The sequence below is a fragment of the Cebus imitator genome, unplaced genomic scaffold (assembly GCF_001604975.1).
Source record: "Cebus imitator isolate Cc_AM_T3 unplaced genomic scaffold, Cebus_imitator-1.0 Scaffold291, whole genome shotgun sequence".
In the NCBI taxonomy this organism is placed as follows: Eukaryota; Metazoa; Chordata; class Mammalia; order Primates; family Cebidae; genus Cebus; species Cebus imitator.
This window is the reverse complement of record NW_016107606.1, coordinates 2,358,492-2,374,650: the sequence shown is the minus strand read 5'-3', so window position 1 is coordinate 2,374,650 and position 16,159 is coordinate 2,358,492. Positions and strand designations below refer to the sequence as shown.

The window sequence follows — 16,159 nt, the reverse complement described above, 5'->3', positions numbered from 1 at the left end:
AAAAAACCCCACAAACAATGAGGACACCATATTTGTCATCTACTTAAGCCCAAAACATCTATTAGTTTTTCATCTGATCATTTTAGCTACATAAAAGGTAGCAAATTCATCTCCTCTCTAAGCCTCAGTTTTCTCATCTGTAAAATGGAGAAGGAACTAGCATCCACCCCATCAGGTGTTGTGAAACATAGTGAAGATAATCCATGTAGTCAGCCTGTCCTGATGCCTGGCTCATGGAGGCACATTCAGTAAATCTAATGATCATAATGATGCAAAGATGATAATATGTGATGGTGTTGGTATAACATAGTAATAATAGTCTAAAAGTTAACCTCTCTCCCTTCAGGAATATAACTCCTTTATTTTTTAATGTTTGAATTTTTCCCCTTTGTTTGTATTTAATGTATACTCAAAACAACAAATCAAAACATACTTTATTTTTTCCAGAAATCTGGCAAGATTTTAAAAATAAAAAGAAATCCACATATATATGTAAAAAATATTCTTTGGTGTCTCGTCCCTGCCTTAAAGAAGTTGGGCTTAAAAAATTTTTGGTACATTTATATTGCTTCTAAAGAACGTGAGAGAACTGGACTTCTTATCTATAAAGGTCATGACCCGTGTCCTCAGAATTTCCTGATCTCTCTCTAAAATGAAGTTCATCTCGGACATTGTGAGTGACTCTTCTGATGTATAAAATGGGGCCAAACTCTTAGATATTTGTAGAAGGATAGATGGATGTGCCATTAAATAAAAGAATATTAATGATTTCTTAGAGTCTTGGCCAAAATACTACAAATGATGCCCTCTTTCACAGTTAAAATGTGGATTGTGCTATTTCTTTCAAAGAGGAAAGATCATTCTTGCCCTTTAAGAGAAGTTATTTCTGAAAATGTACTTAGGGACTTTTACTTCTGGGTGAATTTTTCTGCTCAGGGTCCACAAAATTATACATCTGTACCTTATTTGTTTGGAATCAACAGTTTGTTGAACATTTACAATTCCCCAAATAATCTGCATGTATTATGTCTGTCTACTCACGAGTCAGTGTTTAGGATCAGGGTCACATTAGATTTTGACTTATCAAAAGGTTGTTTCTTATACAGATCTATCATTTCAGTGTTCTCCCATTTATTCAATCAGAAAATGTTTCGATCATGACCTGAAAATTAAAAGGTGGCATTCTTAATTAAATCAATAAACTAATTGCTATATGGTAGCAATTCAATTTAGGAGCTTGCCTTGCTCTCCTCCTCAAGTCTGTGCAGACACTCAGCAGCTTCAGCCTGCGACTGCATCTGTCAGACTGTGAAACTTTGAACATTTAATTTCCATTAATTGATTTTCTCAGTGCTCACAAATATAGTATTAAATTCTCAAATAGGCTCTCAGATGAGACGGTTTTATCTGCACAAATGCAAATAAAACAATAAACACAAAGCCCAGTTGATTTGAATTTTTGCCTCCGTAATATTTAATTATTCATAAAGCACTCATGTTGAAAAATTCCAATGGAATAAAAAAAAATAAGGCATTCCACTGGTGAACACACTTTCTGGTGTGGTGGCTGATAACTAATGTTATAACAAATGGAGCTGCTCGACTGTATTTTACCCCTTCCTCTGTTAACCGCCCCGCCAAAACTCCCCACCTCTAAATACACATAATGATCGCATTTGCCAATGAGATTAATTGCCCTCCTCAGTGAACCAGCAGGATTTCAAACCTAGGAATATTTAAAAATCAAACCTCCCGTGCAGGAGTTTTGCAATTTAAATGGGTGTTATTATTGAGCGTATTTTCGCATTTACAAATCCTCAGAGATGTATAAAAATGCTGGTCTCATTAAAAGAAAAAGTACAGTTTAGAAAAGTGTTTGTGAAAACTCTGAGGATGGTGACTCTGTGTTCTGCCCCATAAAGCACTCAGTGTGTGTGGATTGGGTGGTGCCTCGGGCTGATTAGAAGGGGTCATTTTCCCCCTGATGGCAATTGCCGTCTATGACCAATTGGATTCCCACTTTCCTAACTTTCCAAAGAATAAGGCCACCCTAACAGCTCTTTGGACTCTGATGGGCTCATGGGAACGAGGCTTTTCCCACTGGAGATCTGTTTCCTTTGCAGGGTAGCTTAGCAGAGAGAGCTCTGAATTTGGATGTGATTCCTGGCCTCAGCACATTCTAGTGATGGCCCTTGGGCAAGTTCCTACACTACTTCATGAATCCCAGCTTGCTTCGCTGGCTCAGGTGTATAAAATATGTGATAAGCCCTGACTTTAGGTTGCATTTCCCATGACAAGATGAAAAAGACGTGAATATTCTTATGAATGATAAAATAATACTTGATGTTTATTAAGTTGCATGATAAAATAATAAAATAGAAGAAAATATCTAGAATTTGAATTTACTGCCTGAAAATTATTAGACAGGATACATATTTTCCTGCAGGAAATGGAGGAAATAGAAAGTGAGTGTATACAAATATTAGTCTTGACTTAGCGTATGTAAAATCTCTGTCTCCTAAAGTAACCAAGAGATTATTAGCCTGTAGCGAAAGAGGAGAGTGAGTCTAGGCCAAGAGAATTATGGTCAGTAGAGAATGTACATCCACCAAGCTCTTTCATATCCCCCAGCTGCTAGGTTTTCTCTGAGTTGCCAAAGTTCTCCCATCATTGGTTATCTGCATCCCTACTACTACCAAACTGTGAGTATTTATGTAAGACTCCCATTCTACTCCTTATTATTTCCCAAACATTCATGTATAGCTCCATGGGAGATACAAAGAATTTGGAACTTGGACTTAAGAGTTCTGCATTTTTCACAAATGCTGCATGTGGCAGTCTGGTGGCCATCCTCTCAAGCTGGCTTCTTTCTGTTCCCCCTATCCCCACCCCCTTTTCTAGAACCTTACTTTAGGCTCTAACTGGGATGCATCCCCTGACACCTCTTCTATGAAGTCTTCTCTGATATCCCTTCCCTGCCTCCACTGAGATGGCTATGTTCACCTTTGTCACTGTTTTGTGCTACTTTATCCCTCATAAGAGGGGGTTGCACTTTTGTTTCCTGGCCTGGAATACTCTGAGGATGGCAGCTCTGTGTTCTGCCCCATGAAAGCACTCAGTGCATTTGGATTGGTTAGTGCCTTGGGCTGATTGACCAGGGGTTATTGTCCATTAATGGCAATTGCTGCTGATGACGCCACAGTAGTCCCACAATAAACACATAAAAGAGAACCCCGTCAATGAAAGGTAGCACATGCTAAGTTCTGTATAATGAAAGTGGACAAGAGCCTGAGAGTTCAGGGAAGGTTTGTACGGGAAGATTCATGCCAGAAGCATCATCTGAGCAGGGCAGAGCAAGGTGGCTAGGTGAGGGTTGGATCTGAGCTTCTTTGCTTCAGGATGCCATGAGCAGCCCTGATCTTTCCTTTCCCATTGCCCCTTTCAGTAGTGCCATCCAGCCCCACCATGGCCTCCTCCACAAGCCTCCCCTCCAACTGCAGCAGCTCCTCGGGCATCTTTTCCTTCTCACCAGCCAACATGGTCTCAGCCGTGAAACAGAAGAGTGCTTTCGCACCAGTCGTCAGACCCCAGACCTCCCCCCCTCCCACCTGCACCAGCACCAACGGGAACAGCCTGCAAGGTAAGCCCCAGGCCCCACCTACCAATCCAGATCCAATGCCTTGACTTCACCCTCCCAGGGCCTGAAGCAGATGCATCACTGTTGCTGAGGGGATCAGCCTCAGGCCTGCTTGCTTCTCTCTGCCCTCATTTCTTTTGTTTCTTTGTGTTTGTTCTCCTCAGACCTTAGCCCTGGCCCTTAGCCCTACTCATCTCTCCTCTGCTGGTGGTGCTCAAGAAGTCCTCTTTCCAACTCCAGCAATTCTGCTCAGGTCCGGGATTTGCTTGGGAATACCATTTCTACTAACTAACAGCATCATTTCTCTTTTCTCCTCTCTCACTCCCTGTTGTCGCCATTATCAGATCAGTCTTTTGTGGACTCTAGCAAGTTCTCCAGTGCAGGGTCTCTCCCGGGACTGGCCTTCTCCTGAAGTAGGTCACTCAACCTTCCCTTCCTGTTGCCTGTGTCAGAGTGAACGTGTGCGGGGCTGATAACAGGGAGGGGGTGAGCCATAACCTGATCAGAGCCCTGCATTTAGAGCATCATAGACCAAAAGCCAAAGACTTCCTACTGGGATTAAGAAACAGCAGAACACCACTAGACTATTCTGGTTCATATCAAAATTGTTCAACCATTTTCCCACCATGGAATATGGAAAATAAAATAGTTGCTAAGTGTTGAGATGACATTTTCATTCGTTAAGAATAAAAAGTTACCCATTTTTAAAAACTGAGCATACCATTTCTTACATTTTTCTTATGAACTCAGCACTGTGTTGTGTGTCCTATGTTGAGACCTGCACAACCTCATTCATTGCCCCCAGCAGGATTGTGTGGTAGGTACTCATAGCCCCTAATTGACAGATAAGAAAACTAAAGGTTAGAGAGGTTATGAAATTGTCTGACTTTTAACAGCTGATACATGGCAGAAGCTGGCTTCAAACTCAGACTCAAACATTAATCTCCTAAATACTTTATTACTCAGAGTGGGTAAAAGAGACATAGCCAGGATTCCTGAGGCAGGCGGTAGGGAAATAAGATTAATAAACTAACCACCATTTACTGAGCACTGAACAGTACACCTGGAGCTGTTTTATGCATGGAGCAGACTATATGATTTAATCCTCACATCTTCCTCAGATATTGGGCTATTCTGATCTTCATTGTACAGATGATAACAACATGGACGCTTATGGAGGGTAAATACCTGACCACAGACAGAGTTGGAAAATGGTGGAGATGAATGTAAGGCCCATCAGGGTCTGTGCCCTTAAGCCCAGCCATACAAAGTTTCCCACAGTGCCTTCCCTTCGTGGTTGGCATCTCACTGATAGAGGTCAGCCTGGAGGTCAGGGAGGGGTGAGGAGGGCAGTGCACATTTCTGGGATGTCTCAGCCCTGTTTCTGATGTACAAGTACATGCCTATTTACACTTAACTACACACACTCTGTGCTGGATGGTTTACATTGTGTTAAGCATATAGTAATTCTCCTGAAGACCCCTCGATGTCAGTACTAGTCCCACTGTACAGATGGGAAACTTGAGGCTCAATTTGATTCAAGTCACGTGGTTAATAAACAGGGCAGCCATGGTGGAGCATGGTGGTTCATACCTGTAATCCCAACACTTTGGGAGTCTGAAGCGGATGAATCATGAGGTCAGGAGTTCAAGACCAGCCTGACCAACATGGTGAAACCCCATCTCTACTAAAAATACAAAAAAAGTAGCTCGGTATGGTCGTGGGTGCCTATAACCCCAGCTACTCAGGAGGCTGAGGCAGGAGAATCACTTGAACCTGGGAGATAAGGTTGCAGTAAAATGAGATCATGCCACTGCACTCTAGCCCAGAGTGACAGAATGAAACTCCATCTCAAAAAAAAAAAAAAAGAAGTACAGCCAAAATGGAACCCAAGCCATGTGATTCCAGAGCCTGAGCACCCAGTCATTTTGTCTTTCTTCCTCTGGAAGGACTTTACGAAACACTCCTTAGAACCCTGCTGGCAAATCTGCCCAGCACAGCCAGACTCAGGGCCCCACAGAGAACTCTGCTCTTCCCCACTCTAATATACAGTGGCAAATCCATCTCTTTAAAGGAAAGAGGACCTGCCTGTGCAACTACATTTCAGGCAATATTACTCATGATAGAAAACGCCCACCCCCACAAAGCAGAGCCACCTATTCCTGCAACTCTGATCCTCTTTCAGCTAAAAATAATGCTTTGTCACCCTCAGTACACCTCCAGCTGGCAAACTAGGGATATGATGCTTGAGCGAACATAACTTATAATAAGTTTAAATAATGATCATACATATGGAAAGCAGAAATTTACCATTCTTGAGCTGCCAATCTCAGCCCCTGCTAAACATAGATTTGACATCAGAAACAAGATATGATGGGGATTAGAATCAGCAGTTGAGGGGAAGCACTGGGGAAGAAAAGGCCCCCACTATTCGAAGGTCAGTGGCTTACAGGCCAAAAGTGACAGAAGTGGGCAGCTCCCAGGAGGCCTGATGTCTTCCCATGCCCTGTAGTCCTAGGAGGGAGCAGGAGGTGGTTGGAAACAGGGACTGGGCCCAGATCTTAGGATCTCCTGGGTTTCAGGATACCTGGTAATCACCTGAAAGCCAGGATCTGGATGAGGTACGTGCATGTTTAAGTTATGATGAAACGGCTTCAGGACCTGTGTCCCTGACACATACAAAGTTTGTGCATTTGTCCTCCCAGGGATTTTCTAACCGAATTCTTACCCCATTACAGATCCAAAAAGTACAGAGACTATCCCCACTTCTCTGAATAACTGCCAAGTCTGGGCCTCTGTGTCACCTTTCCTAACACAGGGCCACCGAGTAAGAGGTTTGAGGTCTGACTCAGGGACACACCTTGTGCTGGATTCCCTGTTGTGAATGACACTGCCCTTTCCTTCTGATTGAACATGTGTCACGGAGACTTTTCTCATGCCCTGACTATTGAGCATGATGAAACAACAACTATAAAAAGAATGGGCTGGGCATGGTGGCTCACGCCTGTAGTCCTAGTACTTTGGGAGGCCGAGGTGGGGGATCACCTGAGGCCAGGTGTTTGAGACCAGCCTGGCCAACATGGTGAAACCTCATCTCTACTAATGCAAAAATTAGCTGGGCGTGGTGGCGCTTGCATGTAGTCCCAGCTATTCGGGAGGCTGAGGAAGGAGATTGCTTGAACCTGGGAGACAGAGGTTGTGATGAGCTGAGTGTGCACCACTGTACTCCAGCCTGGGTGACCGAGCAAGACTCCATCTCAAAAAAATAGAAAAAGTAAAAAGAATGGTTTTTGTTTTGTCCATACTGTCATATACCAATTACCCTACTTTTGAGATGGCAGTAGTGATGGACATATGAATGGAGAAATTAAAGTCAAGTTAATGGAAACATCTCACTTTCAGCTCTTCTTCCTGCCCACTGCACCCCCAGGCGCTGTGAAGGCAGGTTGGGCCCACACTCTGGGCCTCGCCCCTTCACCTCTGCACACAATCTCCGGCAGGGCAAAGAGGACCCAGCTTTAGGTGGTCAGCACCATTTTCTCCGGGCACTCTTGCTTGGGCCATAGAAGTGTCCCTGAGAAAGGTGACATTCAGACGGTGGGCTTCTAGAATTATTTCATCTTCAACTTTCCAAACTCTATGTCTACCATTAAAAAAAACATGGATGTAGGCAGGTTATAGAATTGGTGTAAGAATCTCTGAAGTGTTTTCTTCCACCTTTTTCCTTTTTAATGTTACAGTAGCACCTACTTCGTTGGGACCCACCTAGTTCAGAACTGCAATCATTAAGACAGGGCAAGTGACCAGGAAGAGTTGGTTAAGCAAACTGACCACATAAACAAGATTAGAGGTGACACATTTAGGCCACTTAAGTGTTTTAAAGGCCTATTTACCTCCAACTCCCACATGGTTCTGTTTTTTAAAGCCAACTCCTAAAAGACCTCTTCCCCAGCAGCACTTCCTTAGTCTCCTCTGGTTACCACACACATGTTTATTCCCCAAGAACGAAGCGCTGCAGTGTCACACGGTGGCGATAATGGTGAAAATGGCCACTGACCGGGAGGGCTTGTTCCCAGCCTGGCTCCCAGCCACCCTTAAGGTAGCCTGTCAGTTGTCCCCATTATACAGATGTGGAAGCTGAGACTGAAGCTAAGTTGCCTTGTCCCCTTTATACAAATAGCAAACAAGGAAGCCTGAGCTTTAAGCCCAGACAGATTGACTGGACTATGTGAAGCCCCTATGCTATATTACATTTCTGTATTCAAGCTACTAAGTTAGGCCCAGCAGGACTACAAAATCCTTACCTAAAAATCTTTCCCTGAGGGGAGACATGACACCAAAGTAAATAAGGAAGATCTGTCTGGGAGAGGCTGGGCACCCAGCTGTGGAAGTACAGAGGAAGGAAAGATGAAGGAGTCAGAACAGGCTCAAGGAACGGGCTGCCCCCAAATGTCCTATTAAAAAAATTTAAATATGGTAGTCAGAAAAATTTAGAAAGTGATGCTCACTAGATTACCATCTTGGAGATCCACAATTAAAGTCTCTGGGGCATCCTGCAGTTAAACACAAATTATTTCATTTAGTTTGCCAAACTTATTTGCCTACAGAATCCTTTTCTTCATACGAAGAATACTTAATATCATACGAAAAACTTTGGAAAATGCAACTATATTTTGGATTGAAAGATAAAAATGTAGAGACACCTCTTTCTACTCTTGTCTAGGTGAAGTCATTAAATCCTGGTCCCAGACTATTTAAGTGTGTCTGTTTTCAAGATCCAAAGACTTGAGTCACCGACTCTGCTCAGTCTTTGTCCATGGAGATGTCCTCTCCTTTCTCCTGAAGCTTATGCTGCTTAGAGCTTGGGTTTCATGCAACTTGGGCCTCAGAGGACTTCATTATTCAAGAGAGAGGCATCCCCAAGAAGGCTGTCATATGCTATTGGAATCCCCACTGATGTAGTGATTCTAAACCCTAGCCAGGTCCTGAAGACTCTATGCATAAAAAATTAAAAACAAAAGACCAGAGTAATTTCACAAAAACGGTATCCATATACTGATTTTTTTCTTTCTCACCTTGCTAAAGCTCAGGCTGGCTCTTCTCAACCCTAGATATCATGCAGTCCAGGACCAAAGTCTATGGAATTGTCATGTTCTTCATGCACATATTCAGTCTGTGCAAGATCTCCCCACCCACTTACCCCTGTTCCTGATTAGCTCATAATTCTTACACATGTGGCAGTTTGGGGAAGACCACATTCCACCCTTTCATTCCAAACTTTCCCAGCTCTGCAGAACTATTTTGTCTCTGTTTTTATCAGGAAGGTGGAAACTGTAATGAAAAATGCATTGCCTCTCAAATCAATAGTTTTCTGAGCTTCCATCAGAGAACATGATCGTCTAGCTGCTAGGGAAAATGGCAGAGCCACCATGGTCTTGTGATGTCTTGGCACATGGTACTGAGAGTGTGGTGTCCTCATGGGAATCTTTACGCACTTCAATTGGGCAAGTCAGCATGCCAACGGCATTTCTGGAACATTCCAAACTCCAGACACCCATCCCTCTCACCCACATAATTAATCTTCAGATTACAGCACACATATAAAAACAACTCCTAAAACTCAAGATTTTCAGGCCGTTGTGCAGTGGAGTTTCTCTATTAGAAGGGCCTCTTTGGAGATCTCCAGGCTCAGAGGCCACAGGTAGGGATCTTTTCTCGTCATTTATTCAACAGCAAGCATTCTGCCCCTGGAGTTTAGGAAGTCACGACTGGGATTCAGAGAACTGTAACCCTTTGATGTTACATGCAAAATTCTGGGTGTAGGAGACATGGGCCTTAGAATGTTCCAGAAATGCCACTGGCATGCTAACTTGCCCAAGTGGGGTGCATGAAGATTCCTATGAGGACACTCAGCACCATGTGCCAAGACATCACAACCTCTTTTGAAGAGAGGTTCCATAGCTCTGATTAGACTCTCAGAGAAGCCTGTGGGCTGACGAAGGTGATGCAGGAAAGGAGGAATGGGCCAAACCCACCCTCTTGACCCCCATGTAGATATATTTAGTTTTAATTTCAGTGTTTGGCTAGCATGTATAAACTGGGCTATTTCATTTTTTTTTTTAAAGCCCCATCTCCAGCTTCTCCTCTTAAACAGTTGAGAGGATCCAGTGGCTGTGAGCAAGGCATTCCTGCCCAGTGGCATTTGGTGGCAGCCGAGTCGCTGCCCAGGCAGGCCCTTGTCAGCCTCCCCTCCATCCTCACTTCCCCACCAAGGGGATTTGCTCACTCCTGTTCGCAGCCTGGGCACTTGGGGTGCTGGAGTTTGCAGCCCTGATAGTCCAAATTAAAAAGTGCTCTTAGCTCTGAACTGGCACGTCAATTAACTTTGCCTTAGAACTTTGAATGTGGCCCTAAGTGGAGGTTTAATCTAATGCATCTAACACATTATTTGGGTACCAAAGGCCTGCTGATGATAGATTTTTTTTATTCTGGCCATCCAAATGGGATGTTTTCACAGCCCAGCTAATAAATGTTGGCTGGACCAACTGACCAAATTAGCTTTTTCCTTTGCTTTGCTTCATATTGATACTGCCCGAGTTGTGTGACTGTATTATAGGAAACTGCTCTTTAAAGCCAGGCACACAGAATAGATTTTGGTGGAAAGCAAAAGTAGACTTACACCTTTTGCCACAGGCTTAAAACTCCTGCTGTCTTTAATAAAGGTGGCTGGACCTACCTCCAGCCCAAATGAAAAGATCCTTGGGGAAGCAGAGCCATGCTGGGCTATCGCACAGCAAAGACCCCCTGTGCCTCCTTGCCTTTGGAGCGATAGCATCTCAAATTCTCCAGTTAAGGCCTGGATTGAAATACTGAGCTCCCGGTTTCAGTCAAATCTAGGGCTCACTTGAATCTTAGGGGGACTGCATTTCTAACTGATCCCAAATCTTTGGGGATTTAAGTTGGTCTGCATTTGGCAAAAGACAACTTCCTGTTTCTAAGAAAAAAAGGCTTATGAGGGCTTACGGAAAGGACTCCAGGAGCTTTTGGGCTGCAAAACGGCTCTTGCAAAACAACATTTGGATGATTTACTTGTAAATGAATCAGAAACATGTGGATTGAATTTCCTTGTGAATACAGATGGGTTTAAAAATTAACGGAAAAAGTGTTTGGCAAAATACTTTTTGGTTTTCATTTTAATTGAATCTAAAATGTCAGGGGTGGAGGTGGGAAAGCCGGAGGAACCTGGGGGCCTCAGGGCTAAGAGCCCCGGGTGGCCACCCTGTGTCCACTTACAGGATTTGTGGTACAGGATTTGCCTTTTTTTTTTTAATAACAAAAAAGGCACATTCTTCCAGATACGATCATTAGTAAATGAAGAGGGCCACTTCCTTGACGCAGTCATCACTGACAAGAACATTAATTTACTTTTACATTTGCCGTAAAAAGAAAGCAGTGACTCTGCCTGACAAGACACTCAGCCATCATCAGCAAAGATGGCTGCCTCTTGCTTCTAACGTCAGCTTCTCTCTCACCCTGCCATGTTTCAAAGTTGCCACCCTGTTTTAACTGTCTTACAGTTACCGTTTAATTCTTCCCACCAGTCACACAAAGTGTGCCACACAGGACGGTGCCTATTGGACATAAGAGCAAATACAGCACAGCGAAGTTAAGCAATTAACACAAGGTCACACAGCTAGTTTAGCAGCAGACGTGATGGGTTAAAAATCCCAGCAGCTAACCTCTATCAGGTCCTCCCTAGGAGCTGAACCCAGGCTAAGCACATATGCCATTTTATTTACCTCTCCGATAATGCTAAGTGCTGCTGTGATTCTAGCTACAGAAGCTGAGCTTCACAGCTGGAGGTGGGACTCAGGCCTCTCTGATTCCACGTTCTCTAAATACCGCTATCGGTGACCTCTTGCTCTGAATGCTTTGAAAAATTTTTGGTTACCTCAAACAGCCTTCTATTTTTCCCCAGGATCTCACCCCAGCTTTCCCAGGCTACAATTTTCTAGGAAATATGATCAGACCATTCCAGAAACCTTGAGTGGAGTAGTGGTATGGAAGACATTCTGCAGTTTCACCCAAACTTGTCTTCCCCGTCCAGCTCTATATTCCCAGTGAACCAGGCCTGCTGGAGCTGGCTTTGCATTCTCCCAGCTTCTGGACCTAAGCAAAGGCACTCAAGATTTCTGCTCGGTTGCTCAGTTTTTGTGCTAATACAGAGCATAGGGAGAGCCATGTTTTTTGTAGAAATTGCTTGCAATTCGGATGGACCACTTCTTTATATTTTGGATGTGAAGGGGAGGGGAGAAAAGAGTGACACATGGAAACTTCTCACTCTTTTGCAAGGTTTGAAGCTGCAACTTTCCCAGTGGTATTCAAACTATGCAACTTTCCAGTTATGCTTTAAAATTGAAATCAGATTTGGAGGGATGTTTAGGATATTTTGTTCTGTTAAAGACACACATGCTGATTTATTATAACTTTTAATAAAGCACATGTATATTTTATAACAAAAGCTCATTCCAGAGAAGATGAGAGCAAATTTGTGGTTAATATTCAAACAACATAGTTGTGTGTGGGTGTTGTTTTTTTTTTTTAAACTTTATTATTTTTCTCAGTGAGAAGTTTGGATGCAAAAAAACCATTGACTTCTGTCTTCTCTTTCCATAGCGATATCTGGCATGATTGTTCCTCCCATGTGAAAGAATTGCCTTGAAGAATTGTATTAATGAAGAGGTTGGATTCTGCTACAGAGAGTAATCTGATACAAGTCCCAGAGTGGAACTTTTAACTCAGGCCTTTTTAAGAGGAATCACAATAACTGCAGATTTTTAAACAAACAAAATCACCGACCTTGCAAATACTGAAATTGGAAGGGATCTGTAAGTGCAGGGTGTTGGTTAAAGCCGTACCTCCCAAGTATTTGGGGGATATATTTATTCTGTATTGACAAAAGCAAATCCACTTTTTCTTTTTTTTTTTTTTTAAGTTTAATTCTGCAATCATTTGTCTTTTATAAACCGTAAAGCTCTATACAAGGGACACTATAAATAAGACTCCATGTTTTAATTTATGATGTTTTTAAAGCTGTGTAAAGGAAGAATGAAGTGGTGATATTTACAAAAAAGTTAAAAAAGAAAAAAAGAAAAAAAAGCTTGTATGGGACAGAATAGGAATGCCAGTTAGATTTTTTAGAAAAACTAAGGGTCGGCTTTTGCGCCTTAAAGCATATCAAATGGTAGTTAGCTCAGACAGTGCATTTTCAATATCTAACTTAACATGCCACCCCTTAGCAGTGCAAGCTTATTTATCTCTTTTGTATTGTTGTCTTAAGTAACTGTGTAAATAAATGCAGCCTGGAAAGTTAAAACACGATGTAAGTGATCACATTTTCCCCTCTACTCGAAAATCCAGTGCCTCTAGACAGATTGTTAAAACGGCATATTTAAATCTGATCTCATTCTCTCCTTTTACTTAAGTCAGTTTCTTCTGAAGCCGATGGCCTCTCGAGAGCTTGGTGGCACACATACTATGTGAGAATCTCCTTTGAGACTTCATGGAACAGGGTCCAGGCACAGAATTCCACACTCTGCCCTCCAATTAACAAGCCAAAACCTCACGTACACTTCCCTATTTGCAAGTTTAAAGTTTGCTGGCCATAAATGCTGACTTCATACCTATCTTCCAAAAGCTGACAAAAGCAACCTGGCTGGTATTTCAATTTTCCGGTTGAAGATACCACCTCTATCAGTCGACCCTTACCATTTGTAACATAATAGATTAAAACAACAGGTTAAGTGCTTTGGAATTAAGAGTTAAAGGGAACGGGAACGGGGAAAGGAAAAGAAGGTTGAGACCTCCAAAACATAGTTTTCTGTTCTGTGGGAATTTTTGCTCTCGTTATCTGGGAAGTGTTCTTAAAAATAAGAATTAATAGCAAAGATGCAGCAAAGCTCTGAGGATGCATTTGCCTGATATTTTTTCTTTGCTCTTGTGTTTTTGTATGTAGTTATAAATACTGTAGATTTTTTTTGTGATTTTTTTTTGCCAAAGTTGTTGTTCTATTTATACATTTTAATGTCTTAAGACAGTTTTTCAATATCACAAAAAGATTTTACTGCGTATTTTGCAAAGAACAAAAAAGCTCACTACCTTTAGCTTGCACATACTTGCAAAGTTCATTACAAGGCTTTTTGTTTTAAAGGGGATTTTGTAAAATATCCATATAAATAATGTATTTATCTTTCGAATTTGTACATTGCTTTTCCCTTCTTCCTCTTACTCCCACCCCCAATTTATTTTATTGTGTATGTTTGCTATGTGAAAAGTGCATATTTGTTTGGTCACCTACACTTGTATTAGCTGTTTCAATGTGATTTTTAAACATTTCATTTATAGTTATTTTCAGTATTGTTATAAACCATGCTTCAGTTTTTTTTATTTCCACCCAAAAGTCATTGTCTATTTTTGTATTATTTGTAAGTTAAGAAGTTTTTTCCAATATATGGCAAAAAAAAAAATAGTAGCATATTATTCTTGTAGTATTTAGTTCTGTAGATTGAAAAAATGTATCCTTTGCTTTGGAAGCTTACAAAACAACCCTAATGCTGTTTTACTCTATTAATATGCATGGAATCTCTCCCTTTGGAGTGACGCATTTTGTGCATTAAATTCTAGGGAGAAACTTCATAGAAATCAATGAACATACTTTCTTTCTTAAGTCTGCTTGTATATTTCCTCTGTCTTTCACGTAAATATAAACCAGCAGATTGGATGCCTTAACAATGCAAATCATATTCATTTCACTTGTACATTGTAACTGTGCACCAGAACTGTCAGTCATCACTAACATTCTAAGAAAAAAGAAAAAGAAAAAAAGAAAAAAAAAAAAACAAAGAAATCGAAAAGCACAAAAGAACTGTTTTGTTACCTTAAGACAATGTAACTTTTTCTAGTAGAGCAAGAAATCATTTACAACAATGCTGCAACTGTGCATGCCCCCATATGGATTTTGCAATGGTTTTCACTAGACTGTCAAGAGTGCGATTTTTATGGGTTGGGGTGGGTGGGGGAGGGGAGTTGTGGGAGGGTAAGGGAGGGAAGAAAGCTGATTTTTCATGGTGAGAAATAATAATGATGACTAATAATAATAAAAAACTGGAAAATGTAAGCAAGGTGGACGCATTGCTTCTCGGTACTCACAAAGGTTGTCTGAATTCGCGTGGTAAGCGCTGGCCTGAAGATGTACACAAGTTAAAGCCATATTTTGTCTGGTGAGCCCCTTAACTGTTTGTGAAGGAATGCACGGTCAGCCGGGAAGGTGTCCGGCTTAGACCTTGACAACAGACGCTACCCATCTGTCAGCCATGTGCAGTGGTTAGAACTTTTCTTGAAAGTCCAAAGAGCCCTTAAAATGTGTATAATTTGTGTTTTGTTGCTTCTATTTCTATTGATTAGATGAAAAGACATTCTGGCCCTCTGATCCTCTTTCTTCTCCACAAAAGTTTTACAAATAAAGATGTTCCCCTAAATACAGAATATGGCTTTAAGAAGAAAACGAAATGGAGAATTAAATTAAGATTTCAGTGTTGGGGGAAAAATACAGCTTCTGGATGACTGGATTGCATAACGTGCCCTGGCCTCACATTGTACTAGGATGCAGCTTAAATGAAGTCATCTCTAAATCTACTAACCTTTCACCTTCTTATCAAAACTTTTTGAATAGACACACACTGTACAGTTCAATTGTTAGAGAACCTAACTACTGTAGAGATTGTTATAATTTTTTTTTTTTTGCAAAAATTCAAGCTGTAAAAACTTTTCAACTTTCACAATATTTAATTAAAGTTACTTCCTGTCTGTGATGGCAGCTCCTAGTTGTGTATTCATTTCTCTATTTCAGATGAGCCAAAGTCCAACAAAACATAAAAGGTCTGTGTTTGCAATGACTCAGATCAGTGTTGACACCCAGTGAAAAGGGATTAGGGTAGTCCTGGGACACCCTCTTTCTTTGTAGGTCCTTGGGGATTTGCTAATCTGGGATGCAAATTGAACACATGCAGCGTACTGCTGCCCTCTGCTGGCGCTAGCTGGACGTGCACATGCCCACAGTGGTCCACAGAGGAGGCAAGAGCCCCCAGCAACTTCAGCAGCCAAGCACTGAGATCCCTCCTGCGTGACTGAATTGTGAATCCAGGAAGTGGCCATTCTAGAACCCCCATCCTTCGTGCTACAAGTCCGAACCAAGCTCTTCACACACAGCTGCTAATTAATCCCTGCGAGCCTTCTGGTCAACTAATTATGTGCCCTGGCTCATTGATGAGGAGGCATGTGTGAACTTAGCCTTCTGTGATCAATATTTTTTAACCCCACATGAATAAGATAGTTTTCCTGTTGGACAGAAGCACATCTATCTGGAGTGAAACATTCCAAAAACACCCGATATGTACAAACTCATGTAAAATCGTTTCTGTCTAACTTCTATCACGATGGTAAGTCTTTCTAGGTACACAATGA

At 41.8% G+C, this 16,159-nt stretch overlaps 1 protein-coding gene across 8 annotated transcripts in view; it reads left to right on the top strand.

Moving 5' to 3' along the window:
- The window catches only part of EBF1 (EBF transcription factor 1), a 407,240-nt gene extending 391,728 nt beyond the window's left edge, over nucleotides 1–15,512 (top strand). For 4 of the 8 annotated variants that reach the window (XM_017502096.2, XM_017502095.2, XM_017502094.2 and 1 more), the window contains exons 15-16: nucleotides 3,446–3,640; nucleotides 12,314–14,544. In XM_017502096.2, coding sequence (XP_017357585.1) covers nucleotides 3,446–3,640; nucleotides 12,314–12,345 — 227 coding nt within the window. In that variant the 3' untranslated portion in view covers nucleotides 12,346–14,544. Of the gene's footprint in view, nucleotides 1–3,445; nucleotides 3,641–3,981; nucleotides 4,051–12,313 lie in introns of all 8 variants that reach the window. The other 4 variants (XM_037729062.1, XM_037729064.1, XM_037729065.1 and 1 more) reach the window with 2 other exon arrangements.
- Nucleotides 15,513–16,159: the final 647 nt, after the last annotated feature.